General features: G+C 37.4%; 1 protein-coding gene across 5 annotated transcripts in view; it reads right to left on the bottom strand.

Annotated features, from left to right (window-relative positions):
- Positions 1-17939, bottom strand: part of bmpr1ab (bone morphogenetic protein receptor, type IAb) — a 43973-nt gene that overhangs the window by 21171 nt on the left and 4863 nt on the right. For 2 of the 5 annotated variants that reach the window (XM_016499921.1, XM_016499920.1), the window contains 2 exons: positions 14455-14583; positions 3330-3566 (listed from right to left, as the gene is read on the bottom strand). In XM_016499921.1, coding sequence (XP_016355407.1) covers positions 3330-3405 — 76 coding nt within the window. In that variant the 5' untranslated portion in view covers positions 3406-3566; positions 14455-14583. Of the gene's footprint in view, positions 1-3329; positions 3567-13899; positions 14168-14454; positions 14584-17939 lie in introns of all 5 variants that reach the window. The other 3 variants (XM_016499922.1, XM_016499924.1, XM_016499923.1) reach the window with 3 other exon arrangements.

Genomic DNA, 17939 nt, shown 5'->3' with positions numbered 1-17939 from the left:
TGTGTGTGTGTGCAGCACAGAAAACAGTGTGCGAGTGCAGAAGTGAGTTCTATTTTGTCTTCTTGCAGTTGAATCTTTTGAAATCACAATAAATGCGCATACAGAAATCGAGACGCAGAATCGAAATGTAATTTTATAACAAGTAATTTGATTCCTGACCTTATGCATCTGATCTGATTTCCGAAATTGGAATAGCTTTTCAATTCCCAACCCTTCTACTAAATTATTTCATTCTTGCATGCAAAAAAACCTGTATGGTGACTATGGGGCTATGTAAAATATTTTTTGCAACTTACTAGGTTTATCATTTGTAATTTTTTCCCGATAATTTCGATAATCGCCTGTTACCTGACTGTTGACATCGACATCGCGATACTTACGAGACATTGTCGATATACGATAATATCGTCATATTGCCCAGTCCTAGTGGTAAGTGAACTGTCATGTACTGTAATGCAACAGACTACCGCTACCAAGCGGCTAACCTTTTAGTGGGTCCGTAGAACGCGTTATTTGTTTCACGCTTCGGGCACACCCTTAACCCCGCCCCCCCGATGTCATCGTCCATCACGATGTTTCACTGCAGACATCGCCCGATGCCAATTTGGTAGACATCGCCCAACCCTATTACACAGTGTGTATTCGTCAACAAAATGACATTCCACGAAACTCTGATTAAACTGGAAGTGATACACCAACATTCAGAATTTATTATTTTTGAAAGAAATTGATACTATATTTCATAAAGGATGCATTAAATCGATCAAAAGTTACAGTAAAGATGTTTAAAATGTCAGTAGGGATGTAACAATTACCGGTTTGACGATAAATCATGATAAAATGCCCACGGTTAGTATTACTGTTTCATATTTTAATTATCATTAAAACCGTATTAGATTACCGCGATTTGAACAACTCACGATAAATAAATACTGTCGGAAGTATTAAAAGCATTAAAAGCATAAAGCAGAGTTTTAAGTAACAGTCTCACGTGCGCACAGCATGCAGAGTAGTTTCGTTTTGAGTGAAAACAGGGCGGAAAAGCTGGGAGGTTTTAAAAGAGTGCTAAGGGAATTATACAAATGAATATATGAATGAATGAATTATATGAATGTACCTCTGAAGGTTCTGACTTCTTCTATGTCTTCAGAAATGATTCGATGGCATTTTGTTTTCATCTTCGCTGCATGCAATACCTAATAAAGTAGTGTTCTTAATCGCAATACTGCTTTGTCCACTGAGTTTTCGGGAAACAGCTGCTGTTCCAGAAGCGCCACCTGCAGTTAGTGAGTGGATTTACAGAGACTTATATTTACATTCAACCTGTGTGCAGTTTCTCTCTGGCCAAAAATGGACCGAATTTGCATGCTCTGCTGTAAATTTTGACCGGTTGATGAAAAACAAGCTTATGTGGATTCTACACATTTAAACAATTCAGATGTTATCTAGAATTATTTATTAATTTATTAATCAATTATCATTTTGACTTAACTCTTTTCTTTATTTAAAGGCTGAAATGTGAGTTTTACCTTTTTATGAAACTTTTTCAAAGCTTTATTTGAACATTTACATTAGATATTTGAACATGCTATTAAACTGTTGCCAGTCAAGTTGTCATTTAAAATCCGAACATCATTGGTAATGTTACGGTTTTAGTGATTATGCAAACAAAAAGTCATTTTATTTGTCATTTGTTGATTTTTAAATATAAAACTTGGTGAAGTGATTTGTGTGTCGGTACTTTTTGAACATCTCCAGCACATTTTAACCATACCGTGATAATACTGATAACCGTGATAATGTTGGTCACTATAATCGTGATAAGACATTTTCATACCGTTACATCCCTAAATGTCAGAACATTTTTCTATTTAAAATATAACTATTTTTCAAATGTTTTATTTAGTCAAGATCTTTGAACTTTATATTCATTGAATCATTATAAATATTGAGCAGCACAACTGTTTTCAACATTAATAATAAGAAATGCTCCGTGAGCACCAAATTTGAAGCATCTTGTGACACTGAAGACTGAAGAAAATTCTGTTTTATTCAGATTTATTCAGATTAGTTCACAAGAATAAATTACTTCTTAAAAATTTAATAGAACAGTTATTTTATTTGACATGATTACTTTTACTGTATTTCGATGACATAAATGCAGCCTTGGTGAACATAAGAGGCTTTTTTCAAAACCTCTTAAAACATCTTACTGACCCCAGATTTTTGAACGGTATTGTGCCTTTAACTAATTTCATCATTTATCAACAAATTTATCATATCTAAATTCATTTTACATATTTCTTCCCCCTAACATCAACTAATGTGAGAAATAGACAATAGCGAGTTTTCTGTGCTTTTTCAATGTTAACACCTTCACCCTAACCCTGCCTTCAATAAAATACTAGTGTAAAACTCAAGAGGAAAAACAGCATTTACCTGAAATACACACATCTACAATCTTTGTGTATCTCATTGATAATCCCATTGACACACTATTCCCTTATTCCTCTCCTTAACATATGAACACAATTTCAAACCAATCACCCAAACCATTGTTTCTCTGCATAGCCAAATGTGACCCAAACGGCCTCTTCACACCTCAGTCCTAACACATGTATTCCCCAAAGACAATCGCTGCTGAGTGAATGAATGAATACCTAAAGACGACGTGAATGCCACACAACAGTCTCTAATGCAGAATGTTACATTCTGATGTAGTGAGTCATTTGAGAGAAAAAAAAGTGTGCAGTTCCCTAATGTTTGCATTTACCTGAAATGGAGGCAAAGTCTCTCCATTACTGCCGACCCATATGAGAGAAGATCAGAAGGCCATCAAATCAATAAAATTAAATAATGTAATTTAGATTAATATCCTGACAGATAGTGTTTGTTTACTAATGCATTGCAAATGTGAAGAGACAAATTCTGAGCTTTCGGAGCCTGGTGAGAATAAAAAGCGAGGCCATTACCGTGCTATATTTTTAAAGGCCACCATCCATTAAAACAGACTTCTGCAAACACTGGGTATCATCCAAATACGGCGAAATCAATTCTCCTGCTGCCTCAGTCTGCTTTGTATTATAAATTGCTGCTGCATTTCTATTGTGCATCCAGATGAAACAAAACAGATGACCCCTCCAGTTATCTCCAGTTTTCGCCTTTTTCCCTCACTCAAACAAAACCAAACAAAAAACAAATTTTTGTTTGCTATAGGGGTTTGTGATTCAAAACAGACACTTTGTGGCTACTGTCAAGCGTCTGCTTGGTCCGCTGAGAAGGAAGCAATGGTCAAGTGTAGACACTTTACTAGAATGAAACTAACTTACCCTCAGCCGATGGCGAGAGAAGGAAGGCAGCTCCCAAAAGGCCAATGACGATGACCATGGAAGTGCTTTTTATCATGTTGGCTGAGATCCGAAACTATATAGCTGTCTTGGTTGTGCCGTACTCTTTTGAGACAAACAAAGTGGCCAATGATCTGTGAAGGTGAGTAGACCGAGGAAGAGTATGTGAGTGTGAAGACAACTTCAAGGCCTCTTTACAGCCTCCTCTTGTTTAAGACCCTGTAATGAAGAGAGAGGAACACTTATTAATGTTTCAGAACCATCATCGTGACATGTTTCCTTGCTGAGTGCCAGAAAGCAAGCTTGACAGAGAAAACTGGAGTGGTATTCAAATTCCTTTGTACTTCCATCTTCGTGCTGTGACTTGACCCCTGACCCCGTATCAGAGCAGAGCTGTGAGATGGCGGCTCTCGAAACTGGAAGGCTGGTTAAAGGGATATTCTACCCAAAAATGTAGATTCTGGATTGTTTACTCAACCTCATGTTGTTCCAAACCTTTCTCTTCCCTTCATACAATGGATTTCAATGGTCACCAAAACCATATGGTTACCAAAATATTTTATTTTTTTGTTCTGCAGAAGAATGAAAGTCACACAAGTTTGTAAGGACTTGATGGCAGAGTTTTTATTTTTGAGGGGTGAACTATCCCTTTAAGCAGTGTCCCGTTCAAAATAGCTGGTGTTGAGTTCTGTCCAGCGTTAATAACATAATGTGTCTGCTCTCTCGTAGCTCCTGCTTGTCTCGATGCAATTAGTGGCTCCCAGAGGCTCTGCGGGACTGGGGGCCTGAATTAACAGGCACAGAGAGGGGGCCGGTGTCTGTCACTTTTCATTTGGCCGAGGGGGACAAAGAGCCCCGACCTGCGCCCTACTTTTCACACTTCCCTGACTCCTGGGTAATGGGGAAACAAAAGGCGGGGCTCCTCTGGCTCACAGGGACCCCTGAAGACAGACTGGGTCCCTCTTCACACAGGACCACAGGGCAAGGGATGGAGAGATATGACCTACAACAGGTTTCAACAACTCATCCCATCCCTGGTAAAGAAAATAAACTAGTGTGCAACTTTCACCGACAGTACAATTAACTTTTATTATTATTATCAATATGATTATTACTACCACTACTACAATTACTGTTATTATATATTAAATATTACACCGCTACTAAATATTAATACAGATTTACACAGTTTTCCTAAGCTTAATTAAATTGATCATTACATTCAGTTAATTAATAAATAATTGTGATAATGACAACATACTACTACTACTACTACTAATAACAACATTACATGTATAACAACAAGTGTATAAAGCATCCATACAGTCAGATGGGAGGGATCTTGCATTAAAGCTTGTAAATAACCAGAATGAAAAATTCACTGTTGGTTTTGCAGTCGGTGTGAATATGCCTTAGGAGAGATAAAGATGGAAGACTGGTAAAAGCATGCCGTGACTAGTCAGTGTGGAAAGCTTCATGGCCTAAGGACAGGAAGTGTGCTGACAGAGAAAGAACGGTTTCTTATCTTATCATGAGGTCCCTGACACTTACACTTACATCTGTGAACAAGATCATCCCACCACAGTCACAACACACAAAACACACAGCTTAATATCAATAACATAACAGTTCGAAAACTGGCACAAAGCAAATCTCTGCAGCAGATGGACCACCAATAAGTCAGAAGGCAAAGATGCCATAGAGCTGTGCTAAATGGCATAATTTATAGTCTCACTGAGCACTCTTTCAGAGGAAAGCTCCTCGTTTATTTCCTTTGAATGGATGAAAGACCAGAGAGACGGGGGGAAAGGTAAAGCAACTGTAGCCACCATATAGAATGACCACACCTTAAAGCAAATCACTGAGGCATGGCATGTGGTTTCTGGAAAGGCATTCCCACAGTCTTCAATCATATGATGCTTGAAGGGGAAGTCACTCTGGAGACAGAAATCTGAGGAAGAACAGAGCCAGCTGTGTCACTCGTTTCCCCAAAGATAATGCTGCTTTGACAGCGCCTTTGAATATCTTTGTTTTTTCAGCTAAGTCCATTTCATAGAAGAAAAGGATAACTGCAAGATGCCAAACATCCCGTTTCAGACAGGTTTTGGAAAGGCAGGTGAGATGAACAGCTAAAGGGCTCACCCGAGATATCCTGTTAAGCCTGTGGCCTTAATCGATGCACACACTAAAGAAACGCATACATAACCAGAGCTTTACATGAAAACAAAACCACAGACCAACACCAAAGAACATCTATTCAGAATTAGGGATGCACCAATATTAAAATTAACCCAATAATTGTTTATAGATAATTGTTTTCATATTATGGCTTATGCATTTTTAAAATATCATAAAAATTAAAAAAAAAAAACACTAAAAACTAAAATCAATCGTTTTAAATACTGTAAGTGAATTTAGGCATCACAATATTATGAGAAAATATATGAAATTAATATTCATTTTGGGATTTGCTAAAGATTACATTTAGCTGTGTTACTATTAATTAATTATTAGTTATTAATTAATTTTATAGATTAATTTAACTGGTTTATTATCTTAGATTAACTAAATCTATTAATATTTTAAAGACTAATTTCTTTACTTTATTTTTATCTAACTTTATTAAGATTAACTTAATTTGCTAATTTATGCTATATTTTAAAGCCTAACTTTTATTTTTTATTTAACCTTATTATCATTATTTAATTTAATTTAACTGTTATTAACTATGGATTTCCATTGCCACCTGTATTATTATAGTGGTTATCTGCACAAGGTAAAATGTTTATTTACTTATGTATTTTTAAGCTAACTTTATTAACATGATTAAGCTCAACTTAACTTTAACTATTAAATGAGTGTTAGATGATGCCATAAGTAATCAAACTGGAAAAAATAGATGAATTGAGCATGCACAATTCATTATGCGATATCAACTTATTCAGATTAAAAAAAAAAACCTATATTATCTGCAGATAACCAATATGGTATTTGTAATCAGAATCTCTTAAAAGAACTGCCAAAAGGACATCACTAAATCGGTGCTAACAATGATGAAGGTACTGAAACGTGTCTATCATTTCTATATAGTCTACAGAAAAACAAGTCCCGCTCACCACAAAGCACGCAAACAAACACAAACATGCTTTTCACCAGTGCCGACCATGCTCTTTAACTCGTAGATTGAGTGAATGTGGTATGTGGATATGTGTGCTGGCATGCGTTTCGCGGGCCGCTCCTTGCAGGCAGCCCAGCACCTCCCCTGCCTCTCAAGTCACGCCGGCCAGCAGGGAGAGCAGACTTCCTGGCTCCACTCTCATTGTTTGCTTGGCTGCTTCTGAGGCTCATCCAAGGCTGGATTACCATAAGAATACTGAAACGTTCCTGCAGAGCACTCCCCGTCCAAAACTCCTGCTGCACTTCTTCTCTCCTGTCCTCCTCTATCTATCATTCCCTGCTGGCTGCAGCTCTTCCAACATCTCAAGTCACGCTCTGCTACCAGCACAGCCCTCTCACAGCCCATCGTCGCTTTCTCTCTCACATCTACAGCCCATCTTTGGTTTGTATCTGCGGCTTATCGGATGTCTGAACAACCCTCAAGAGACACACAACACTCTAATGGAAATATAAAAGGGGGTTATTGGGAAATAAGATGTGAATTTAGTAAGACTGATGGCATCTGAGTTGATACCAGGAGGGTAAAAACGAATCTTTCTGTGGGAACATCTACAAAAGAGAAATCGAGTGGAAAGTGCAGAAAGTTGAAAGAAAGGAAATGAGGGCGGAGGTTTGTGGCAACAGACGCAGGGCTCTATCCAGACAGCCGTGGGTTCAAGAACACACTGATGATGGTGTTGCATAGTCATCCTGCTCTACCAATCACCCACGTGGAAGCCAGTAGTAATGTACCTTGGGTTCGTCTGTGCTAAATTTACCTGTATTTAGTATTGAGAGTCTGGATTAATTAAAACGAACTAAATTCATGTCAGTGGTCGACATACACTATCAGTCAAAAGTTTGCACACACCAACTAATTTTCTAGCATTTTTCACATTTTATAGTACAGCAAGATCATAAAAAAAAAAACATATATTTTTGAAAGTAGAAACTATGAAGTAATTTTTGATGCAACCCTCTACATTGTGAGTAAATCACTCGCATATGCGACTAAATAATGTCTAACATTAGCTATTGGCTAATAAATTCTTAGATTTTACACGCCAGTATGTGTGTGAGAGGTGCTCAACACAGAGTTTAACTCGATAAACACGCTGACTGAGCGCTTGAGAGTTTCGCTCTCCGTCAAGCGATCTGTACTATTTGGATGCGCTCAATAGATCATGTCATGTACTGAATGGAAGAACAAGCAGAAGATATGCCGGTTTCTCGGCAGTGGGCGGAGCTAATGCGCGAAAAGCTCTCGTTGGCTGGCGCTCATTTTTACCGTCCCTGTTTTGATTTCAGCAAATCAGTTTGAGCGAATGGCTGAAGTTAAGAGTGCACATTCAGTTATTTAAGAAGCTGTTCCATTTTACAAAGATAAGCTGATTGGGTGGAATCATATGTGTGTGTGTGTGTGTGTGTGTGTGTGTGTGTGTATGTCCTCATTTGTAAAACTGTTATAAAAATAAAGTAAACAAAGTTTTTTTTTACTCTTGAAATTGTAAAAATGCAGAAAGTTTTCTTTGAGGGGTAGGGTTAGGGGTAGGGGTGGGTTTAGGTTAAAAAGTGTATAGCTATCTGTATATAAAAACAATAGAAGTCTATGTAATGTCCCCATTTAGATAGCTAAGTAAACGTGTGTGTGTGTGTGTGTGTGTGTGTGTGTATAAAATAGTATATCAATCTGGCGAATAAACAAAAAAATTTACTAGCCAATGGCAATTCTATTGCCAAGGTGTGCGTAGAGGGTTGTGATGAAAAACAGAATAAGGAAAATTTAGGAAATTCCTGTGTAACATCATATAATTGTATTTTGTATAAATAGTTATGTTTGTACTTATTTTGGTATCAGTAATAAACTGTCTATACACAAGTACTGGCCATGTTTTATGGACAGATTATTATCACTTATGATAAACTCTGATTCATCATATGGCTTTCAAATGCACCATCTGTACTATTATAATAGTTACATGTACAATTTAAAGGCAAAATGCAGATTTTGGTAGTTCAAATAGATTGGTTTACATTATATTGATAATTAAATATACGACTGTAAGTTGTATATTATATAGGCATTCCATAACATGTGAAAAGGTATTTTAAGATCATGAGAAACTTTTGACTGGTAGCATATGCAAAGAAATACAGTAAATAGCCCATGTTGATACAGTAATCAAGATCATCCAGTGTTTTCTTCAAAGTAATATGATGATACTAGTCAAATTTTCCTGCACACAAAAACAGTAGAATAATTTTTTTGGTACTTTTTAAGAGTTCACTCATAATTGAATATAACTATGGATTGTCTAACCTTGATCATCACACTGTGTTGTTTATCCAAATGGTCAGCAGGATTGGATTTTGCACAATACTATGTTATATTTACAATTTTTATTTCAGTTTTTTCATCTTAGTTTTAAAATACAATAACCCTGCTGCTACTTACTGAAATAGTGAATGCATTGATTCACTGGGTTTTCTTTTTCAGTAGACAAATGCAACTGGATCACAAACCACTTTTTCTCTTTATATGGAAAAAGACAGCAAGTCCAATTCCCATCGATCCAAATGTCTAGAGGAGTAGCAGACGACAAGCTGCGCTAAGAATGACCGAGTCCCTCTATCTAGTCTTACTTCAACACCCGCGAGGACCCTGCTAATACTAGCAGCCCATTACAACACAATCTAGTTTCACAAACATAAGATTTCCTCACACAGAAGACACACACTTTTCTAAAAGTAAGTAAATATGTCTGAGAGATAATGGTGGCTAAGATTTACTGCTGTAAACACTCTGCTTGGACTTACAAGCCCTGAGCAGATCCTGGGAAACTTGTGCAGAGGCTGCTGTGGGTTCACAAGACGGCTAGATTCATTCTAGTCTGTAATTACAACATTGAGCTGAAAATAAAGCTTTGTTTAAGCAGATGCACACACTCCAGCACATTCCACGACCAAATGTAGCCTCGCTCTCCAGAGAGGGTTTCACGTCACTGAGACATATGGTTGGGAGGTTCAATTCTGGACAACACAACAGAAGGTCCATGCTCAGTTCAACAATCACAGATCAGCTCTGCTGGAAATTGGACAGAAATGTGCACTGTCTCGCATTATATGTTAGACTACCATACAAAGGTATGGTGGTCAGTAAGATTTTTTAAAGGGGTCATATGATGCTGCTAAAAAGAACATTATTTAACATTTGGTGTAATGAAATGTGTTTATGCGGTTTAAAGTTAAAAAAACACATTATTTTCCACATACTGTACATTATTGTTTCTCCTCTATGCCCCGCCTTTTTGAAACGCGTCGATTTTTACAATCACGTTTGAATCATCAGTGGCAACGAAAAACACAGCGGCCTAGCGTGAGGGGAAGCCCCGGCTTAGCGTACGCTGAGGCCGGGATAGAGTGAGCTGAGGCCAGGCTAGAGTGAGCTGAGGTCGGGCTAGCGTGAGCGGAAGCCCCGTCTTAGCGTGAGCTGAGGCCAGGCTAGAGTGAGCTGAGGCGGCGGGGTCGAGAACGGTGCGCCCGGCGGATCCGCAGATCTTCTTTATGCACCAAGAGCTTGTAACACTCCAAAGAGAAAGGAAAAATTGAAATCGCATCATATGACCCCTTTAAGAATTCATACTTTTATTCACAGAGGACACATAAAATTGATCAAAAGATAAAATTGATCAAAAGTGACAGTAAAGACATTTATAATGTTACAAAAGATTTAAAATTCAAACAAAATGCTGTTCTTTTACTTAATATTATGGTTTCCCCAAAAATATTAAGCAGCATCAAGCTTAACGGTTTTGTGATAAGAAGAAAATAAATGTGATAAGAAATACATTTTACAATGTATCCAAACAGAAAACAGTTATTTTAAATTGTAACAATATTTAACATATCAAATATAGTTTTTTTTTTTTTTTAAAGGATTTTTTATCTAAAAAATGCAGCCTTGGTAAGCATGAGAGAGAGAGATAGAGAGAGAGAGAAAGAGAGAGACAGAGAGAGAGAGAGAGAGAGAGAGCCTTATTAAAAAATATGCTATACATTTAAAAGAAATGTAGTTTAATTTTATAGTATATACTTATATATAAATACATTCATGAATGTTTATAATGAATGGATTTTATAATAATACAAATAGCAATGTGTAACATTTTACCATATTTAGTGCAACACTTTTATTTGTTCCCCACAAAATATTGTTTTTTCACTAAATGTTTGGATTTCTAAAATTGTGCACTGATTTTTCTAGAATAACTTTTGCTGCCGAATTATCCACTAACCTACTTTATGATAATTTTTTGTCATAGATTATAAATATACATAGGCCTATATTTTTTCATATTTATTGTTTATTTTATTTTTCTTTATAATGAAGTAGTCTGTATCTAGTAGATTGTGAAAGAATGATTATCAGTTCCACACACAGAGATATATAAATTCTACATTTATTTAAGTGGGGGAAAAAAACTTCACTGGTATCGGATCGGTATCGGCCAATACCGAACCCTAGGTATCGGAGGCGAAAAAGGCGGATCGGAGCATTCCTAAACAGTAGTGTATCGGTCAACTATTGATCAACTGTTTTTGTTATGTACACTTTTCTTTTGGTATTGCAATATTTGTATTTTATTTTTAAAAGCCAAAATGGCTGACATAACACAGAGCTGTTATTAAATAAACACCAAATTGACATAATATTCCCTCAGAAAATCGACCATTTATTTTATTCTAGTGTATTCATGAATAATTACGGACAACCTATGAAATACCATTATTGTAAGATATCTTAACATTTATGTAGTAATAACAGACTAAACTACGATATTTTTCAAACTCGAAATACTTGGGGGTAGAAGAAACTGAAACAGCCACAAGCTTTTGGATATCTCTTCAGGATTCAATTCTCTCCATCTAATTTTTTCCTGTCTACAACTTTTGATTCAGAAAGTAGTGTTCTCTACCCAGGGATAGTCATTCAAGTTCCCTGATCTACACATCCTAGAGTGTGAAATCCTGACCACAGTGTGGATCTGTGCAAGCCAATTTCTTTTTGGATGCGGAGAACAAAATCCATATTACTAAGTGGCTAGTCCCTCTGTGTATAGAAACACATGTCATCCAGCTGGCAACTGAATGTGACATTGCCCCCTTCCCCAAAAAACACTAAGTGCAAATTGTTTTGAGTTGAAGGACGTTGCCCTGATGAGCAAAGCATGAAAGTGCACTTCATGCAGGGGTCTCTGATGTCTCCAATTCTCTAGGCAGGACGCTTAATGGCTGCGGCAGGAGGTTCCTCTGTATCAAACAGATCATTTTCACACTCTGCAGAGCTTGTGCTGCCAGAATGTCTGTTCCTGCATGAGTTTACAAATAAGATGTCTGCCACAAGGTGTTTAAATGGATGCAATTTTTTCCCCTTTCTTATCCACATGATTGGAGAGACATACTGTGACACCACTGGAGATCTGTTTGCTTATCACTGTGGGGTGATTTTTCAAGCTCCAAGGTTTGAGTTGCTGTCTCTTAAAAGGCATTAGGGCATGACAGAAAGGAAAGAGGTGTTGTATTTTCCACTACCTGCTCACAAATTCCATGGCTGTGGGATGATAAAGAGGTTTTATCATATGTGGCAAGCTTTAGATCTTATTGCCCTGTAGAGGGGGTTTGGTATAAATGGAAACATCAGCCCAAGGGTTCTTGGACGGATCAGGGCAAGGCCATTTAAACAAGTCCAGAGTATTAGAATTAAAAAGGCACATTTTTAAGAAAGCCCCATGCCTCTAAATTGATCACTGACCCAAAATGAAAATTCTGTCATCATTTACTCAACTCAAGTCATTCCAAACCTGTTGCAAAACGGATTCAACTGTTTTTGGTCATACAACAAAACTCAAGGGGATCCAAAACAACACTGATTTCATTGACTTTCAATGTAAGGAATCTTCAGAATATTCTTTTGTGCCCAGAGAAGACAGACAGTCATAAATGTCTGGAGCAACATGAGGATGAGTAAATGACAGAATTTCCATTTTTGGATGAATTGTGCCATTAGGTCAATCAACCTCTCTTAATTTTCCATAAATAGGACAATCATTTTGTGACGAGTGGGGCGGGGCCGAGAGCCGTGGGAACGGAGCGAGGCCGGTGGAGTGAATGATAATGAGCGACATCTGCGCCACTCACCAGTCTAGAGTCCCACGGAGGAGCTCCGGAAGGATAAAAGGAGGAGTGACGACAGTGTTGGACGAGAGAGGACCAGGCCTGGATTTTATGTTGTTGTTTTGTGCGGCAGTCGTCCGTGAGAGGCTGCCGCTTTTACTTTCATTTTGTGTTTGTTCATTTGTTTATTAAAGTTTTATGTTTAAATGTTTGCCGGTTCCCGCCTCCTTCCCGATCTATGAACTTTGTTACACATTTGAACTACTAAATGTCTGTTATTTTACAACTTGACACTAACTTTTTACCTAATTACAGCAGCAGGAAGAACAGTAAAAGCCTTTGTTCTTCAGTCAAAGAGTGACATCTGGACACTTTGATCCTTGATCCAACAATCAGTGTGTTTACATGCACTTTAAAACTCCAATTTTAGTCGGAGCAAAACAATAATTTGACTTTTTAAAAATGTAAACCATTTAGTCCAACTGAATTCATGCCAGTTCAACATCCAAAAACTAGAAGTGCAGCTCGGCTTCGTCTAGCTACAGTTGCACTACAGGCACTCCTACCCAAAAAAGATATATAGATACATATATAAACAGGTCAAAACAGAAGAAAAGACCACATAAAACAGGTGGTCAAAGTAATACAAACAAAAACCAGAGTTAGTTGACAATGTCACTTTCTGTTATGCGTCATGTGCATGTTTGAAAGTTGTCCTGCTTCTGCTTTTTGCAAATGTACGCCAGCACATATGAAATATTCCATGCCCCATCTCAGTGTAATTTAGTTATATGTGTGTGGTCTGTGTGTTAGTGTAAGTCAGTACAAGAACGGATTTGTCTGAGCAATTGTATGGGAATCTCAGGCAGCCCGAATGCAGTTTATGAATGCGAAATTGTACGGCAACAGGGTAGTATGTTTGCCTAGAAACCACAGTAACGAAGAGGCTGGAGGAACGCACTGGAAAACTTTAGAGCTGCCCACAGGCGAAGGCCCTTTTAAAGTCTGGCAGATCACACAGCCTCGTTCAGCTCCACATCCTTTGCAAACATGTGGCTGCAATTGAGTGGAACAGCCCCTCCCTCCAGCCAGCCATCTCACCAGCCCCATGTAAACATCCCAGGTCCATAGGACTCGCTACATCACGCACTGATTGACCCATGCCTCTGAGCGACATCTAAACTCGCACTACAGTCTAATCAAAAGTAAAGCCCTTAAGTACCTGAGAAAATCCCAACGGTGATCCCCTCGATGTGGCGGTATGGAGTTCTGCATGTAAACACGGTTCTCATATGTCATGGGTCATTAATGCGGAGTGGAACGGTAGAGGTGGGCTGCAGGGTATCTGGTCTCTGACAGACCAATCAAGCACCAATAATTATGAGACAGGAAACTCGCTGATTGCATTGGTCTGTCTCTGTCTCAGGCGCAGGGTTAAGGGTTAATCTCTGAGCTTCGGTAATCAAGGTTGCCGTATGCTCCTTCTCTCCCTATGAAAATACAGCCAAAGGTGGAGGAAGTAAAGAAAAATAGCAGCATTTCCTAACGTAGTTGGCTATTGAGTCAGTCTTTGAAAAGGAGGTGACCCTCTGGTAACAGAGAGTAGAGTGTTCCAAACATTTACCAGCAGTTTAATTTCACAAAAGCATCTGGGAAATACGACAACAATGATTTACAAAAGAAAAAAAATATAAAAACACAAAAACTGCAGGGGAAAATAAATAAATTTACTCATAAAGTAAAGAAGAGCCTGCAAGAGGAAGCATCAGGTTCTTACCTCACAGGGTAGCAAGTGTGGCAGCACATGATGATGAAGGGGACTCATGGGTATCAGCATTAAGAGTCTCCTGTCTAGAGCTGATCACAGAGCAAAGCCATAAACCTCTGTGAAAAACCTTTGTAGTACCTAAAAAGAAATGGGGAGCAGAGAAAGAGATAGTTATACCATCTGTTGAAAAACTAAAGAAAAATGTCATTAGGAAGCCACTACAGCATAAAGCACCCACAAACAACAATTATACTATATCAAAGGAGCTTTACCAGAACTTCTGACTGTGAAGATAAAATACAAACTGCCATGCCTCTTCTGGATAAATGAGGAAGGCTGTTGTCTTTATCAGAGTCAAAATTAAAAAAGAGTCACTAACAAATTCCCCATTACTAAGGTCAGATCCAATAGCGATGGATATCATTTAGTTAACTTCATCTAAATTAAGCATCAAAACGTCTGATCTCATATACAGTAAAGTGAATTATCATTATCTGGTTGCATCACAAATTTAAAAGACAGCACATCCCCTGTTCATTACTCTCATTATAAAAGTTGGATCAAGCTAAAGAAATACGTCAGCGACTTCTTAGTGCATAGAGTCCAATAGAATAATAGAATAGTCTTTATGATTTGTCATGTGCTTTAGGGCATTTTCAGTGTGTCACAATTGAACAGCTGCCAAATCACAGCTTAGCAAAAGAAACTTTTTGCATCTTCAGAATTATTTGAACGATGTCAATGTTAAAGTCAAGATAAAACTGAAGTAGTGACAGATCTTTTCTTCTGTATTATCACAAACATCCAAGTGTAATGGATTAATCAAAGAAAAAATGTAGGGCAGGGACTTGGTTCTGTGGGTGTTTCAGTCAAAAATAAATGCAAGCTTGAAGGCTTTTGTGGAGTGGCAGGGTTTAAGCAGAGAGATAGGTAGTTTGTTAATGATGACAAAGTTTTGAAAGTTACCTTCAAACTGCTAATAAAGCTGAAACTGCCTGGCTGCTCACAAAAACCACTCGCTGCAGCCTCAGATTACTTTTGTGTTTACACTTCCATGTTTTGAGTTCTGTTTGAAAACTGAAACTGAGATATTTGCAAGCAAGGTTTGATACATTATGATACGCTACAATATGGGAGCTTCAAACTCAACAATCTGAAACCAAAACACCCAGAAGCTTGAATGGAAATGAGAAACTAATTAAGAAAATTGTTGTCAAGAAAGTTTATGGGAAAACTTTGACAAATTTGCACACATTCACACAACACTGATTAGTTCACACAGGAGATTCATAATGCTGTTCTCCTAGTATTAAACTGAACTGAGGCTACTTGTGGATTAGTGTCCAATGCATGGCAGAAACACTCCTCAGACAGAGTGTCACCAAACCTGAGACATTTAGATCCACACAGGTGCCAGGAGGAGTTGACCCCGACTGCCCTCGCTGAGAAAGAGGATTACAACTTATTTCCCAAGGAATGTTGACTTCTTCCCAAATCTGTAGATTTAGGGGTGATTTTTTCAATAGCCCTCATCAAATAAGTCCATTTAACTATAGTAAAGAACTTAGCCGTTTTAAATTAAAGTGGCTTTTGCTCATCTCCACTTCAAAACTCTTGACCAGAAGTATGTCCAATGATTTGTGACATTGTCTTTTGTTGGAGTACTGAGAGAAACTATGTACTGAAAGATGAGGGACAGCTGTAGGAAGTGGAAATCAAACATATGAAGATGCCATCACTGCTGTTAATTCCAGAGGGTTTAGTAAAACCAACAGGAAAGCACGAGGGTGTATATAAAGCAATTGGGGCTCGAAGGGGAGACTAATGTGATCAAAGCGAACGATCAGCCATAGCTAATTGAAATTAAAGCCCATGAAATTAGAAGGTTAGCGTGGTTCACTGAGGCGCTGAGGATGGGAACACAGATGCCTTGAGGGAGGGCTCAACTGTGCCTGCAAAGAGCTACAAAGCACCCACTCATTCTTTTTACACTGTGGTTATGATATTCCTTAATGTTTGTGATATTTTACAAGCTTGGAGAGAGCATTTAGTCACGATTCAGCTCCGTGGGAAGGCAACAGCTGAATTTTTCTGTCAGGATCTTTTTGAGATGACAGCAAACTTGTTTACCGTCAAAGCCACAGGCTTCATGCATAATTTAAAATCAACCATCAACGAGAATAAGGCTAGAAAAAGTTGTTTAAATTGGTCAGATATTTATACCATATTCAGTGTTTTTTTATCAGTCAAAAACAACCAGATGTCTTCTTTTGCGCTGAAACACTAAAGTAAAACAGTCCATTAAGAGGTGCGACTGGCGAAGTATAAAGGAGAAAGGCAATAATTAGCCCTGGGCTTACAATAGCTGAGTGATGATGACCACCATGTAACACATCTGTTCATATTCACCATTTAGGAACTCTTACTCATTTCCTCTACAAAGCAGAGACCTATTATGGAGGAAGTCATTCAATTACAACCAGCCATTCTCCATTCATTTAGGTTATGGCCCAGAAACAGAAAACACAATATGTAGACTATAGTTCATGGTGCTGTATTCGGCGAGCCTTATCTCCTCCAATCTGCTTATCAAACTTAGTCATATTTTAAAACAACACTGCATAACAAAGAAGCCGAGAAGCTGAATGAAAAACATAAAAATGCAAGTTTCATTTCTAATTAGCAGGTTTAGTTCGGCTATTAGTTTTTCAGCTATTAATCAAGGTCTAGAGCTCAACAATAAGGATTTGTAATACTATCACTTTCTCTATGAATATGATTATTATTTTATTACTATTTATTTTACTCTAAATTACTTTTTTTAGCAACATGTGTCAGAAAAACATGTATTATGTAACATTTGTGCATATAAATATATATAATTTAGAATTTTTACATAATTAAAAATATAAAAAACAAATATATATAAATGAAATACAAATTCATATAAAATAATTTTACAAGAAAATATTAATAATTTACACATTTAAGGATTTCAATAAGACCTTGTTTAGATATTTAAAACAAAATTGAACATTTATTTAACCCTCATGTGGTGTTCAGGTCCTTTTTGCTCTGAAAAAAAAATATTTTTCCCGAAAATACTAGTTAATGTTATCGCATTGGACTAGCGATCTCTTATGTAAACAGATGCATATGACAAATAATGCGATCATCAGCAATAGACAGCATATAAATGAAAACTGCATAATGTTACGGAGTAAAATGTTGATCTAGGAAGTGGTATATGTCTGTGCAAGCTTTGGAGGTATTGATGGAAGCGATTTACTGGATTTATGCTTTGATAATCGTACTGAATATTATCCAGATGTAGTTTTTGATAAAAATTTGATTTTCTCACCTTTTTGCTCAAAATAATGCATTTTTTATGAAACCTACCTATATTCAAGTGTTGATAAAAAAAGAATGCTTTAAGCTAGAATAAAACTGATTTTTTTTGTTTAAAAGTAGAGGCTTGGTGTATTGCATATTCA

This window comes from Sinocyclocheilus anshuiensis, unplaced genomic scaffold (genome assembly GCF_001515605.1).
Source record: "Sinocyclocheilus anshuiensis isolate Anshui unplaced genomic scaffold, SAMN03320099.WGS_v1.1 scaffold230, whole genome shotgun sequence".
In the NCBI taxonomy this organism is placed as follows: Eukaryota; Metazoa; Chordata; class Actinopteri; order Cypriniformes; family Cyprinidae; genus Sinocyclocheilus; species Sinocyclocheilus anshuiensis.
The sequence above is the reverse complement of the archived record's forward strand: the minus strand, read 5'-3'. Positions and strand labels throughout refer to the sequence as shown.